The sequence below is a fragment of the Rhinatrema bivittatum genome, chromosome 16 (assembly GCF_901001135.1).
Source record: "Rhinatrema bivittatum chromosome 16, aRhiBiv1.1, whole genome shotgun sequence".
Classification (NCBI taxonomy): domain Eukaryota; kingdom Metazoa; phylum Chordata; class Amphibia; order Gymnophiona; family Rhinatrematidae; genus Rhinatrema; species Rhinatrema bivittatum.
The window spans coordinates 17485344-17499340 of record NC_042630.1 but is presented as its reverse complement, the minus strand read 5'-3'; the positions used below and the strand labels follow the sequence as shown (position 1 = coordinate 17499340).

General features: G+C 49.4%; 1 protein-coding gene across 2 annotated transcripts in view; it reads left to right on the top strand.

Annotated features, from left to right (window-relative positions):
• Positions 1-9392, top strand: part of EFNB3 (ephrin B3) — a 55792-nt gene extending 46400 nt beyond the window's left edge. Inside the window, exons 4-7 of one of the 2 annotated variants that reach the window (XM_029581685.1) lie at positions 2395-2484; positions 5035-5348; positions 5916-5961; positions 8177-9392. In XM_029581685.1, coding sequence (XP_029437545.1) covers positions 2395-2484; positions 5035-5348; positions 5916-5961; positions 8177-8223 — 497 coding nt within the window. In that variant the 3' untranslated portion in view covers positions 8224-9392. The other variant, XM_029581684.1, reaches the window with a different exon arrangement.
• Positions 9393-13997: the final 4605 nt, after the last annotated feature.

Genomic DNA, 13997 nt, shown 5'->3' with positions numbered 1-13997 from the left:
GCCAGAGATCGGGTGGGGGTCTAGAAAAAAATTGCAGCACGAGGTCAAATGCCCAGGCTTAGATGGGGCCCCCATGGTCCACCTCGGCACACACACAGGGATCTGTAATCATCGCTCTGATCTGCGTTGCGGGGAGTGAAATGCAGACCCGCGGAATTGATCCCCCGAACAGGCAGTTGCTACTTGCATCGCTGACTGGTGCTTCCAGCACAGATGGCAAGGACATGGGAGCAGCAGCTAGGCGCTCGCCATTTAAAAAAAACAAACCAAAACAGGCTCCATCGGACCAGCGCACAGAGCAAATGGTTCAAAGGGGCAAATTGTATTCCACATTTAATTTTAAGAGTTCCAGAGTTGGCCTGTGAATGGCCACTCAGAAGCCTTTAGTATTTAGAACCATGGGCTGTAAAGCAGGGTTCAGATCCCACTTCTGCCACTAGCAGTCCCTGTGATCTTGGGCAAGTCATTTTATCTCCCATTGGTTGCAGGCAGGGACTTATCATACGTAAAAAATGTTGTAACTCATCGTAAACAAAAATTGGGCAGGTGGGGTAGAAATGTAAAAATGAAATTGACTAGCTTTACTAGAGATGGCCTTCCATACTGCCGATTTTTCTCTCATTATCGGACTGAGATTTCCTTTCATATCCAAGTGTCCATTGGTCCTTGGAGGCTCTATTGGGAAGGATTCTGTAGACAGAAGGCCACCACACCTGAATTTCCTGAGGACAGGCAGTGTAGCAAACCTCTGCTCCAGTCTTGTAAACTGTGTTGGGGTGGTGCCAGTGAATGCTGTAGAAGGGCGTGTGTAGGGGGAAGGTTTGTGGGAGCCTGTGTGTGTGTGTGTGTGTGTGTGTTGTGATGCCTAGCTCTTCATTTCAGAAGCAAAGTGCTGAAGGGATGTGTGTGTTCAGGATGTGGGCATTCATGGGAGTGTGTGTGTGGAAACTGTGTGAGATTGTTTGTGGGTATTGGAGGGAATGTATGTATTTATTGAAGGGGACATGTATGTGTGTGTGGGTGTGTGATGGAGGGAATGTGTAGGGGAAATGTGTGTGTGTGTGTGTATTTGAAGGAGTGTATATGAAAGGGAATGTGTGTGTGTGTATGTGTGTGTTGGAAAGAGTGTGTCAGCGAGGCGAATGTGTGTAACAAGGGCCAGACTCTTTCCTCCTTTTTTTTTGTCAGGAGCCGAGTTCTGATGGACTGTGTGTGTGTGTGTGTGTGTGTATTGGAAAGAGTGTGTCAGAGAGGCGAATGTGTGTAACAAGGGCCGGACTCTTTCCTCCTTTTTTTTTGTCAGGAGCCGAGTTCTGATGGACTGTGTGTGTGTGTGTGTGTGTGTGTATTGGAAAGAGTGTGTCAGAGAGGCAAATGTGTGTAACAAGGGCCGGACTCTTTCCTCCTCTTTTTTTTTTCAGGAGCCGAGTTCTGATGGACTGTGTGTGTGTTGGAGGGGATGGGTATGGGAAGGCACATCTGAGTATGTTGGGGATCCTGGCTCTTTTTGGGAGTAGAGGTCTAACGGAGAGAGAGCGGGTGTGAATTGTAGGGGGTGGGGAGCTCTCTCTTTGATTCCTTAGCTATGGGAACTGCACTCTGTCAATTGGAGGAGCGATGAAATCTGTGGGATTTGTAAGTGATTGAAATCTTACCCCCTGACTCGGGGAAGAGGTCCATCTTCCTGCTGGCTTTTTCAAAGCTGCTCTCCTCGTCTCCTTAATGCAAGGAGTCTCAGTTATTCACTCACTGTGCTCGGTCCCCTGCTCCCCTCCTCTCGCTAACCTCTCATTTTCTCTCTCCCTGGCCTCCCTTTCTGTCCCTTTTTTGGTTCTTTTATAATTTTGGACATCCTTCTCTCTCTCTCTTTCCCTCTCTCGTCTGTAATCTCTTCTTTTCCCCGATGTTTGCACAAATTTGATTTGACTTTTAAAGATGGCAGGTACTGGATGTGCGAGAGGGGAAGCCACGCCCCCATAACCTGTTTCTAAGGCTAAGGGTTCAGAGGAAAAGGTCTTTCTGCTCAGCGAGGAGTGAAGTCGAGGAGTCGGTCCTCGCTTCAGCAAAAGGAAACGGGAGAGAGCCGTTTGCAAAGAGACCGCGGGCTGTGGGTGGTGACGCAGGGGCCCGTGCTGCAGAACTGGCCGTGGGTGCGCGGCGTGCGTTTTCCTCCCTGGCCCTGGATTACCACAGAGGCTGGACTCTCTGGGTCGACTGCTTTAGGGACGGAGTGGGGGGAAAAAGATTGGGATGTGAGTTGAAGGAGGGATCTCCGCAGTCTGCGACAGCCTCTGCTTCGCCCCTGGAGGGCAGGGCCCTTGCGACCTCCCCCAGCCAGACATTTCTACTACTCACCCTTGGACCCCCCTCCCCTTCCCTCTCTCTGCTTCCCAGATCCTAACAGGGAGTCCATCCCCCGGAAGTCTGCCCCAGAGGTGCCGTCTGGAAAGAAGCCCGGCGTGCCTGGCCAGGAGCATGCCGCAGGTAGGAGTCGTTAGCCCCACCCCTTTTTCTTTCACAGCCTCTCACCCCCCAGCTGACGCTTCCTTCCACGAATATTGTCTCCTTTCCTCAAGCTTGTAACCCCATGAAACCATTCCTGAAGGATTTCGATGATTGCTTTGTGACACAAACTTCCTGTGACATGGAGGCGGCCATTTTATCTGCCGGGTGATGTCACCATTCGGTGCCACGGCCCGGTCCTGCTGCAGTGTGAGCCCCGGCTTTGCCTCTTTTGGTGGTGTTGGTGGGGGGGGGGGTGTGGGGGGTGGGGGTTGGGCTCGCTTCAGGCCCGGGCTGTGGTACAGCAGCGGCTGGGGGCTTACATCAGTGGACGCCTGCGAGGACAAGGTTGGAGGGCATGTGAATGATGGCATCAGCGGGCCCACAAAATGGCTCCCTCCGTGTACAAATGCCTACACAGACACAGATACCCAGATGTACACACACATACCTTCTTTCTTTTTTCCTTCTCTGTCACCTTCTATATCTATTTCTCCCTCCCTCCCTCTCTCTCTCTGTCTCTCTTCTTCCCTTTCTCTCATGCTGTCACCATGAGGCAGGTAAACGAAAGCATCAGAAAGCAGCCCCACACACACACACACACACACACACACACTCATCACTTACATGCACCCCATCCTTGGCGGCTGAATCACCACAGCAGCTGTCCTAAGAGTCCTGCCTGTAATAATGGCCATCAGAAAGCACAGCCAAACAACACAGCGGCTCTGGTGTACTGCGAGGAACAGAGCACCAGGGAGAGATAACCAGAGGCAGGAACGGAGGGAGAGGCAGAGCGAGGAAGAAGAAGAAGACACGCTGGGGAAGAGAGAGAGAGGTGGGGGGACAGAGGGGCTCGGTGTTACGTCAGCGTATCGAAGGTTACGCTAGCGATGTGGGCCGTGACAGAGCCGGGGATTAGAACAGAGGCCTGGCAGATAAAGGGGACTCCCCTGAGGTCACCCACAGAACCAGGGGGGAAAAAAAATGGGGATTGGAACTGAGGTGCGAGGAGCTTTAAATCATTCGTCCAGGGTCATGCATGGGGAGTGCCAAGGGCAGAGCCGGGGACGGGAAAGTTAAGGGAAAGACCATGAATGCCCAGAACCTGCCCGTTCCTCTGTGCTCATGTCCTTGGCTCCCTTTCTCCCCCTCCGGCTGTCCTGGCTGCTGGCTCCGCTCCTGGCTCGTGCTGCCTGTTTAATGGCCTCGCTACCGCGCCTCGCACTGCTTCTAAATATGATCCAATTAAAGCAATGTCTTTTTTTAATTATCTCTAATTGAAGCTGTTTGTTTATTCCCCCTGTCTCTCCTCCCTCCCTCCTGCGCCGCTCTCCAGCTGCTGCCAGGGGAAGGCGCGCCCAGAGCCCTCGGGGAGGATCCTGGCACTGGCGCGGGCAGCGCGCCGCCCTTCCCTTCCTCTGGGGTGGGGGCGGCGAGAAAGCTTGCCTCATGTTAAGGAGCAGCAGCGCGGGCTCCCCCGCCGCTCCGGGCTGACTCGGCACTCGCCTTTCTCCTGGGCTGGGACTCGGGGACGTGTGGGAGGTGGCCGGTGGTGCGGCAGCCGGGTGTCGCGACGCGGTGACTGCGTGTAGTCCTTGCTCCCTCTGTCCTCGCCCCTTGCTCCCTCTCCTCCTCTCTCTCTCCCTTCCTGCTCTTCGTGCCTTGCTTCTTTCTCTATTTTTTTTCCTGTCTTTCTCCTCATCTCCCTCACCCTCTTTCCCTCTCCCCGTCATTCTCTCTCCCCCCCCCCCCCCCGTCTCTGAGCTCCCTCTCTGCGCTCTGCCTCTCTTCTCTCCTCCTCTGCCTTGAAGGGAATGGTTTAGAGGTGACCCCTTAGCAGCACGGAGTTGAACCCGGAACAGCCTGAGTCGGACGACTCGTTGGGATGAGGCCTGGCCGTGGCTGGGGTGGGGAGGGATCTTTGATCCGCTGGCTTTCTTGCGCGCCTTCGCCTGCCTTTTCTTGACTCGCCTTTCTCGCTCCTCTCTCCCTCTCTGTGCAATGACCGTGACTCCCCCCCCCCACCCCCCCCCCCCCCCCCTCAGCGTTCTCAGGTCCAGAGACCCGGGAAATTTCTGCCGGGCAGTGCGCGGCACTTGCTACCTAAGTCTCCGGCCCGGTCGAATTATAGTCTCAATAATACCCATGGGAGGGAGGGGCCCCTCGTGTACCCTCCATCCCCTCCCCACCCCCCACCCCTTCACCTCTCTTGAGAAGACGATCTCCTTGACTTCCAGGGGTAGAAGGGATGGTGGATAATCAAAACTGCCCACAGCCTGGCAAACCCTCAGGAGTTGCCACAGTAATCAAATCAAAACTACCTGGGTGGTTTTCCTGCGATTGTTCCCTTCCACACCCCCCTCTGTCAGTGCACCTCAGTCCTGTCGTGCAACGCTCCCTGCTATTCCAGTAGTGCGAGGCACACACACATGGCTCTGTGGTTCATTGGTTAGATGTGTTGATTTCACAGAGGCTGTAACTTCAAGAGTACAACCTGTGCTGACCCCCTCTCTCCAATTACCTTCCCAGGAGACACCTCTGGAAACTCCACCAAAGCAGGCGGCGAGAACGGGCCTCTGCCGCACTCCAACATCCCCGTCATCGCCGGCGCGGCGGGCGGCGCTGCCTTCCTCCTCCTCATCGTCGCCGTCCTGGGCGTGGTCTGCTACCGGAGGCACCGGTCCAAGCACAGCGACACCCACCACCCGCCCCTCTCCCTCAGCACCCTCACCAGCCCCAAGCGGGGCGGCGGCGGCGGGGGCAACAACAACGGCTCGGAGCCCAGTGACATCATCATCCCACTCAGGACTTCGGACAGCGCCTTCTGCCCGCACTATGAGAAGGTGAGCGGGGACTATGGCCACCCTGTCTACATAGTGCAGGAAATGCCCCCGCAGAGCCCAGCCAATATCTACTACAAAGTATGAGGGCGCTGGGAACGTAGGCAGAGCCCGCCCCCTGGCCTCTCTCACTCCCGGGGGACACAGCGTTTGTCTGATGTGTATTGGTTTTTTCCCTTTGAGTTTTCACTGCTGCCATCTCTTAGCATCACAGCAGATGTACAACTCTCTCTCTCTCCTTTGCTGCTTGCGGGAGCTGAGTGTGAGAGAGATATTTTTTTTTTTGCACATGGACACACACGTTTTGAAAGGGAAAAGGGGTGGATGACTGCAGACGCTGAGCATCAAGAAGAGAAATTTGGAGGCGTTCTTAGTCCTATTTCAAACTTTAAAAAAAATAATAATAATGTGAATTCTTTTTTTTATTGTTGTTGTTGTTGTTTATGGCGGGTGAAAATTGTAATTTAATTTTTATTTGATCTGATGGGAGTCTCTCAACCTGCCTAGCTTTGTTGATTTATTTTTATTTTCTTTTATTTTTCTTGACTGGTCGTTCACGTGGCCACAAAGTCTGTGATACGCTATGACTGGCTGTCGCCGTGCCTGCCTGCAGGAGGTATGTCTTTTGCCTGCACCTCCTCCTCACCACTGCCATAACTGACACAGGGGAGGTGGCTGGAGAGAGTATGTGCCGGGTCCGTGGAAAGATGAGTTTGTACTAAGACAGTGATGGGAACTGATGGGCTGTCACTAGAGTATTATTGACCTTTGAAGAGCACTGACAACTTGATATGCAAGCTTTTCTCCATTGCCTGTGTATAGGTATTAGTTGAGATGCGAACCTCCTCTCTCTCTTCAGGATCCACCTGCAAGCCCCACGTTGGGCGCCTCACTTTGTGGCCTCGGCAATGAAACCTGAATCCAAGGGGATGAGGGCCAATATAATCAGGCATCTTTCCTCCTCTGTTATTGTGCCAGCCTTGACAAGAAGTGTGTTGTTGCCACTGGTCAGACTCATAAGGAGCCTCTTTCAGAAGCCAAGTTCGTGCTGGACTGCAGTGGATGGCCAAAGATACATTGATCCTCACCTCTCTCCTGTGTTTGAATGATGATATTTTTTTGTTCTGGATTCCCATGAGAGTAATTTAGCTTTGAAGGAGCAAAGATGAGGGAATAAACCTATCCTTCCTGCCATGAACAAACTTCCTGCAGAGCACCAATGAGGAAGACAACAAAATATTACTTGGCTAAGGAGTAATATCCCATGTGATCAAATTTATACAACTGGCAACCACAATATATCCTTTCAGATTGGACAAAAATAACTGGGCATATCAGATGGAGCAATGGGTCTTCATCAACATCTATGTATGTTACTGGGAAAAAGAATTACTTGTGTCAAGACCCAATTCCAGAATGTTCCCTACCCACATCAGGCTTCAGCGGATCCTTCCATATTTGTAACCTGTGAGCCAGAGAAGAACATATAGTGCTATACTGGACATGCCATCATAACAGTGAAAGGTTTGGTTTGTTTATCTGTGGATATTGCTGACTTTGGACAGGAGGAGCATTGGAAATGTACTGAAAAAAAAAACTAGTGCACCTGCAGGAAACTGGTTCAACTGTTTCTCTCTGCCCCATGATGAGAGAGCATCATGTTTTGATTCCTGAGACTTGTGTGCATATACATATATCCCATCTTACAAATTATCCTTCAATGAATTAGAAGAACTGAAGAGTAATGTCATCTTCTCTTACTACAGACCAGGTGATCAAGATTGACCACTGTTATCACCAACATCAACTCAACAGATGCTCACTTATGGTAGGGTCTTAATGGATTTTCTATTGAGGGCCTGGCCAAACTGGTTTACCTGTTAACCCAGACAGTGGGCAACCCTGGGATTTCTTAAGCCAAGCAGGACTTTTCTCTGTTAAGTCTCTTGACGTTGAGTACCAACGGCTTTTGGATCTCAGAGGACATTCTAAGTGCCACATTTTCACTTCTAAAAGGATGAAAGCAACCATATACCAACATGGTGGCTAAGAACAGCAGAACAGGAAGTGATGTCACTGAAAACAGGAAGTTACCAGAAACTGTTCCAGAAAGGACTTCCTGATCATAAAGAGGATGCAGCTTTGTAGAAAGTTCTGTAATTATTTGAGCAGATGGGGCGGGGGGGGGGGGGGGGGGAATACAGTTTCTTTATCATGTCACGGCTATTTAGGGGTTATTTTAAAAATGAAAAATATCTAATAAGGAGGATCCTGATTATTTTATCATACAGTTTAATCACTGGGTTTTTGCAAATTGGGCATTTTTCCTTCAAAATGCATCACAGTTACTTGCCAGGGATGCAAACTATTGATAAGGTGATAGTTGGCTAGGGTAGGCTTGAGTTCTGAAGACAAATAGATTAGCACATATGAGCCCATAACACAGATATTCCTGCTATTTTCCTGAAGATTCATTACAGGGACAATCAACCCTTCTACACAGTTTCTGCTGTTTTATGGCAGGAAGGGTGCCAGGAACACTCAACTGTTCTGCAAAGTCACTGATTCATTGCAGATGTGGTAAGAGGTTGAGTGTTCCTTTAACATAACTGGCATGAAATAGCACAGTCTGTCAAAGGGCTGAGTAGTCTTGTCACACATTCTGCCCCGAGACAGCAGGGACTATCGTAAGAGCTGAGTGTCCCTTTAAGTGAGAGCAAGAGAATAATGTGACTTTGCGTCATTAAATGCAGAATCTGGTCTCTGTGGTGGCAGAGCTCTGGTCAGAGAGAAAATATTTGTAAATGGATTTTTTTTTTTTTTTTTTGCAGAACAGAAATGTTTGTTCGCTGACTGCAGCTCCACAGTGGGTGGGTAGGACAGAAGAGAGAAAAACACATTGGTTTGAATTTTTATTTAAAAAAGAAAATAAAATATATGGCCGCGTGTTGGCCAGACTGGTTTCTGGCTTGTTAGCTGCTGCTTGTACTTGTTTACCCCAAGACAGCTGTGAGAGCAGGCATTCAGTGAACAGGCATGTTTCTCACATTCATCCGGTCTCTCACCTGCTCCCTGTACCTGTCTCCCATGTCTTCACTTGCTCCTCGGTGCCTGTCTCCTGTCTCTGTCACCCGGAGCCTGTTTCTGTCCACTGGAGACAATGTCTGTTGCCTGTTCCTGTCACATTTGATCTCGAGCCTTCTACTCCTGCACCTGTCTCCTATGTGTGTCATTGCTTCCCGGTGCTGATTTCCTGATTCTGTCACTGGCAGCGGGTGCCAGTGCCTACACTACCTGTCTCCTGTGAGCATCACAAAAACACTTTACCTGTCAGCCAGGTCAGTCTAATGTGTGCCTCAGCTGCTCTCCAATGCCTGTCTCTTGTTTCTGTCGCCTGCCTGCTGCACCAGACTCCTTTCTCTGTCACCTGCTCCGCAGTGTCTGTCTCCTGTGTAGCTCCTCTGCTCCCTGTACCTGTCTTCTTTCTCTGTCATTTGCTTCCCACTGCAATCGCCTGTCACCTGCCCTTTGTCCCTGTCTGTGACCCTTGCCCCCCCCAGTGCCTGGCTCCCGCTCCCCCCTGCACTCGTCTCCTGGGTGATCTATTCCCCGGTGCCTGTCTCCTTGTCTGTGGCTCCTGCCCCTTGCCTTTGTCTCCTGTGTGACCCGATCTCGGAAGCTCCCTCACATAAAACTAATTCTCGTAACCGTGCCTCATCCTTTGATTTTCCTTCCAGCAGACGAGTGAGAGGCCAGTAGCTCACCTCAGAAGCTGGCAGGCACTCTGACTCGCTGTTCATCCATACTGGCTTTTTGATGGGGGTTTGAATTAGTGTTTTAACCAGGAAGGGGGCGGCTGACCAATGATGCTGTGGCAGAGATTTGAGGTCAATCCCTGAACCTGGCATTTGCTCCTTCAGCCTGTCTCACACACCCTCTGGTCAGTAGTGGTCCTTGCATTTCCCCCCCCCCCTTCCATTGGGTCTATGGGACTTGTAGTTCTGGCGTCTCTTGGGGGGGGGGGGGCAAGCAGGAGACTACAAATCCGAGCATTCAGAGGGAGGGGAGGGGTGACTCCGGGGACCAGCTCGGACCTGCGCCCGCTGACCCGGAGCTCTTCGGCAACCATGCCTGTAATTAACCCAAACTTATGTAGGCCAGAGCCGCGGAGGTCCGTGTGCCCTCTGAGCTCTCCCGGTTTCGGGGGCACGAGGCCGCACGGACTGTGGCAGAAAACAATCGCCGGGTTCCCACCTTCGGCCCATACTCGCTCTGTTCAGGCTCTGGTGATGCCAGCTCATGAAATAATTCTGATATAAAAGAAATCAGTGATTAAGTTGTCATTTGCTCTCTCGGCCTGGCCCTCTTCATATCTGTCTCATTCTGTCTGCATGCTTCTACGCCCCCCTTCTTTTCCTGTTTCTCTTTTCGTGGTCTTTTTTTGTTGATTTTTTTTTTTTTTGTGTCTCTCTCTCTCCTCTCTCTTTTTGTGGCTCTCTGCCTTGTCTGTCTCTCTCCCCTCTCCCCCCCCCCCCCCCCCCCACCCCAACCAGTCCTCTCTTGAGACGGCTCGAGAGAGCGATAACAAAATGGTTCATCGCCGCGCGGCGGCTGTAACGCTGAGGCCGTTGCCGTGGGAACCGCCGCCCGATAAAAGGGCACGAGGAACAGAAAACAATTTTAAAAGGGAAAAAAAAACCCCAACATAATTTAAAACAAAAACGAACAAAAGGCGAAAGAGAGAGAAATAAGAAATTGTAACTCTGTTTTGCCCTCTTGAGTAACTTGTGCTTGTGACTGGGGTTCTTTGTCCAGTCTTATCGCCTCTCCTGTGGCCCCTGCGTTGTGACAGTAACCTTGGAAAAATGCCCCCATTGCCCCTCTGCGAAGAATTGAAATAAAAGTGCGTGTCTGTGTGTGTCACTGTGTAATCAGTTTTCACGGCTGGGCCTACTTGCTCATGCTCAGCCACCTGTGGTGCCATTAAGCTGAAGGTTTTGGCCTGTTGGTACGAAGTGTTTCCACGGTAACCAAGATGGCTGCCCTGAATCACACAGGCCTGGTGACAGGACCTAACTAGAGTCAACTCCCAAGCACCTAATTTTTATATATTGCTAAATTAAATAAATCCTGTGTTTGGGAGTGTGTGGGGATGCAAAGAGAAAGCGAGGGGGCTAGCCACGTTCTGTTTTATATATTTTCTCCAGATTATGAGAGCGAAGGAAACTCTGAAAAACTTCTATTAGATAAAAATTCAGAAATGGTTATTAAAAAGCAAGAAATGTTGTAAATATTTCCAATTTTTTAGATATATTTCTTGAAAAGAATTTCTTTTGTAAAATAAAAAAATATTTTTTGTGTGTGTGGGAAAGGCGGGAGGGGAGAGGAAAGGGTTATTAATAAAATAAAAATATTGTAGTTTTAAATTATGCAAAACTAGTATCAGATGCCATATGTCTTTTTTTTTTTTTTTTTTTTGAAGAGTGGTTTTGTTTTTTAAAGATGTTTCCGTAATGAAAAAGGCAAAACCCTTCTAAAAGACTAGAAGGGGAATATAGGGTTGGCCAACAAGATTATTGGGAACAGGATGAATCAGGCCAGGATTTACTGCCAACCCCCTCCCCCCACCTCTTCCCCCATTATCTATTACGGACCAGTAGTTCCTGCTTCTTAGAGAGTTTGTGACTACAAGTCCACAGATGCAGTGGGGGTAAAATCAGGCCTGGCTTAACCTGTCCTTGATGACCTGTAACTATCTGGTCACCTTATATATGGGAGTCCCCTGTTGGTTTTGGTTTTGTTTCAGTTTTTTTAAATACCTTTGCATGTTATTCTGGGTCTTGTATGTCTGGTATTCCTTCCCATTGAGAATAAAGGCCTATGATAACCAGAATTCCCTGAGATGCCAAGCGAGGCTCAGACTCACACAGGTGGAGCGAATGGGGACGATAATCCCAGAGGCCATAGGGCTTGCAGGATATCCACAGTGAATGGACAAGAGAGAAATGTGCATACCTGGGAGACCCAGTATATGCATCTCATGCATATAATCCTGAAAACCCCAACATGCTCTGGGGGATCACCAGGACAGGTCTGTGTGGTCCTACAATAAGGCCTACAAACCGGCTGCACTTTTTTTTTTTTTTTTCCCCAGAGCAAGTTCATTCAGTCCTGATTTCACTCCCATCGTCTGTAGGCACTTGTAGTCACCAGTCGCCACAAAGGCAAGCGGGAAGTGCAGGTCCCTTCAATCGGGGGCACTAGGTAGAGCCAGGACTGGATCAGCATATCCTAAGGAACAGAGCTGGCTGGTAACCCTTTTAGAACTGTACGGATGAGGTTACCAGGTGACATCAGGTCATCGGGGACTGTTGCATTTGTTGATTTGTGGTTCCTGCTCTTCGTAACAAAACTGCAGCCACAAGCCTTACAGGTGAGAAGGGGAGTTCAAAGCTGTGTCTGACTCAGTTTGAACCTCATGACCCCGAGCTATATTGTAGTGCAGTGCCATTCCCGTGCACTCACCCACCATTATCCAAGGGAATTTTTTTTTTTTTTTTTTTTTGAGGGAGAGGTGAAATGATTTTAAGAAACAATAATGAATAATCATGTGTCTGATCTGCCTTCAATAATAAAAAGAGGTTGTTTTTTGGTTTTTTTTTTTAAGTTTCTTTAAAATGACGTTCGCTGTCAGTGTCTCTCATTCTAGGTGTGTGAGGGCATGCGTGCAGCAGCTTACAGGCGAGGCGTGTGAGGATCGGCTTTGTTGCCCATCTATTTACAAAGTATTGCTTATTTCCGTTATGGTATAAATCTATATGCAAGTGCTCTCCTTACGGCTGCAGCTCCAGCCTTTCAAACTTTTTTTACTGCTACTGTTTAATGCCAACATCGCCGTCGTATAACCCATTATAACTTTAGCCGCAGCAAAGGCGAAAACCAACCTGCAGTCCCTGTTCGGATACCCGGCTACATCAGCAAGAAGACAAAAACCATCCGAAAGCAAGAACATAAAACACACAGCAGAGACAGAAGCAAGAATCGGCCAGGTCTGCTAGCAGGCCTGCCGGACAGCCGAAGTGCACCTCTCTCCAAGAGGTAGTAGGAGCTTCAGGCCCTATTCTATGCATGAAACTGTGGAGAATTTTAGATTCTGTGTCTACGTGAGTAAGTACTACATGTAGGACGTGCCACATGCCTTTTCCAAACTGTGCACTAGTGTTCCTCTGATAGAGGCACCTGGAGGTCTGATTCCATTGCACCGATACAAAATACCGACTTTCACAAACTTTGAAGAAACAGATAACATCTGGAAAGTAATCCCCTGTTTCTCTGCTTTTTTTTTTTTTTTAAACCAAAATCGCTCAGTGATGTAAGAAATTCCCCTTTATTTGAGGAAAAGAAGGGATCAAGTGGTAGGCGAGATACCACTGGACCTGTGGGCGTAACCAGTTTATCGTAACTGGGCCTCTCTGGTAAGAAAGGGAGGAATCCCCTGTCTGTAAGTCCATTCCAGGAAGCAAAAGGCAATTAAAGCAAAGAGGCGATAAGGGAGAAGTGAAGTTTTAGTAGCCTGCTAACCTTGTCCCACACCTTGAAGCCTGTTGCAGTAGTTGGCTGAGCATGCATTTGACTTTCTAAATAGGGCAAGATCTAGGAATTCTCTGTTGCCACCCAATTTTGATCAGTGTTGGGATAGTGCCAGGTCATCGCTGCCTTTCGCTGAACTGCCCAGTAATAGGTTTTACAACTAGGTAAGGGGAGCATACAGATAGCAATGTAAGAGAAACTCTCGGGAGCATCCCATTCCAGATAGACCTGGACAAAGCTCTATTCAAGTCAGCAAAAAAAAAAAATATATATAGTCTGGGATCAGGCAAGGTACCACTGTAAACATGTCTACCTATTCTAATCTCACTTGAAGCGTAGTCAAAACCAAAGCGCTATTATCACAGTCTTATCCTCGTGACTACAGATCCCAGCATCCTTTGAGGCAATGCAAGGGACAACAGGAAAGTACAGCCTTGCAGTACATTTGGAGAGCAGGGGTGACTTAACATGGCCGAAGGGACGTGGACACCGGTTTAGGAGGAGAGGTAGCTGGGAGGGGTGGCCAGGTGTAGGGAGGGGAAAGTAGCAGAAGGATAGGGGAATAAGGGGGTGGGGGGATAGGTTGGATAAGGCCAGGAGGCAGGAAGAAAGGGAGATTTAAAATTAAAGGGTGACATTTATTTATTTGGCACTGCCTAGAAGACAACCGGAAAGGGACCAGATTTGAGGCTCTGTATCTCCTTGTTGGCACTTTTAGGTCAGGTTAACTTCTAGGGAAAGGAGTGACAGCACAGCTGACATAAGCACATTTCTCCCTCTGCTCTTGTCTCGGACCATTGAAGGAGCTGATGCGGCAAAGAAAATCAAACACAGAAGGAAATGTCCATGCCCCCCTCAGCTTCCTGCAACCCCCAACCGCCAACAGAAAACTGTCCGCCCTGGCAGTGCCCTTCCTGGGATGGTGAGTGTGTACGGCCTCACCATCCCTGGCTCTTGAGGCTTCTATAGTCTTTAATAAGAAAATCCTCCGGCTCCAGTTATGGTGCACGCAGCCAGTATTACTTCCAGGCTTCCACGTTTCAAGGCAGCAGGGGAAGATGG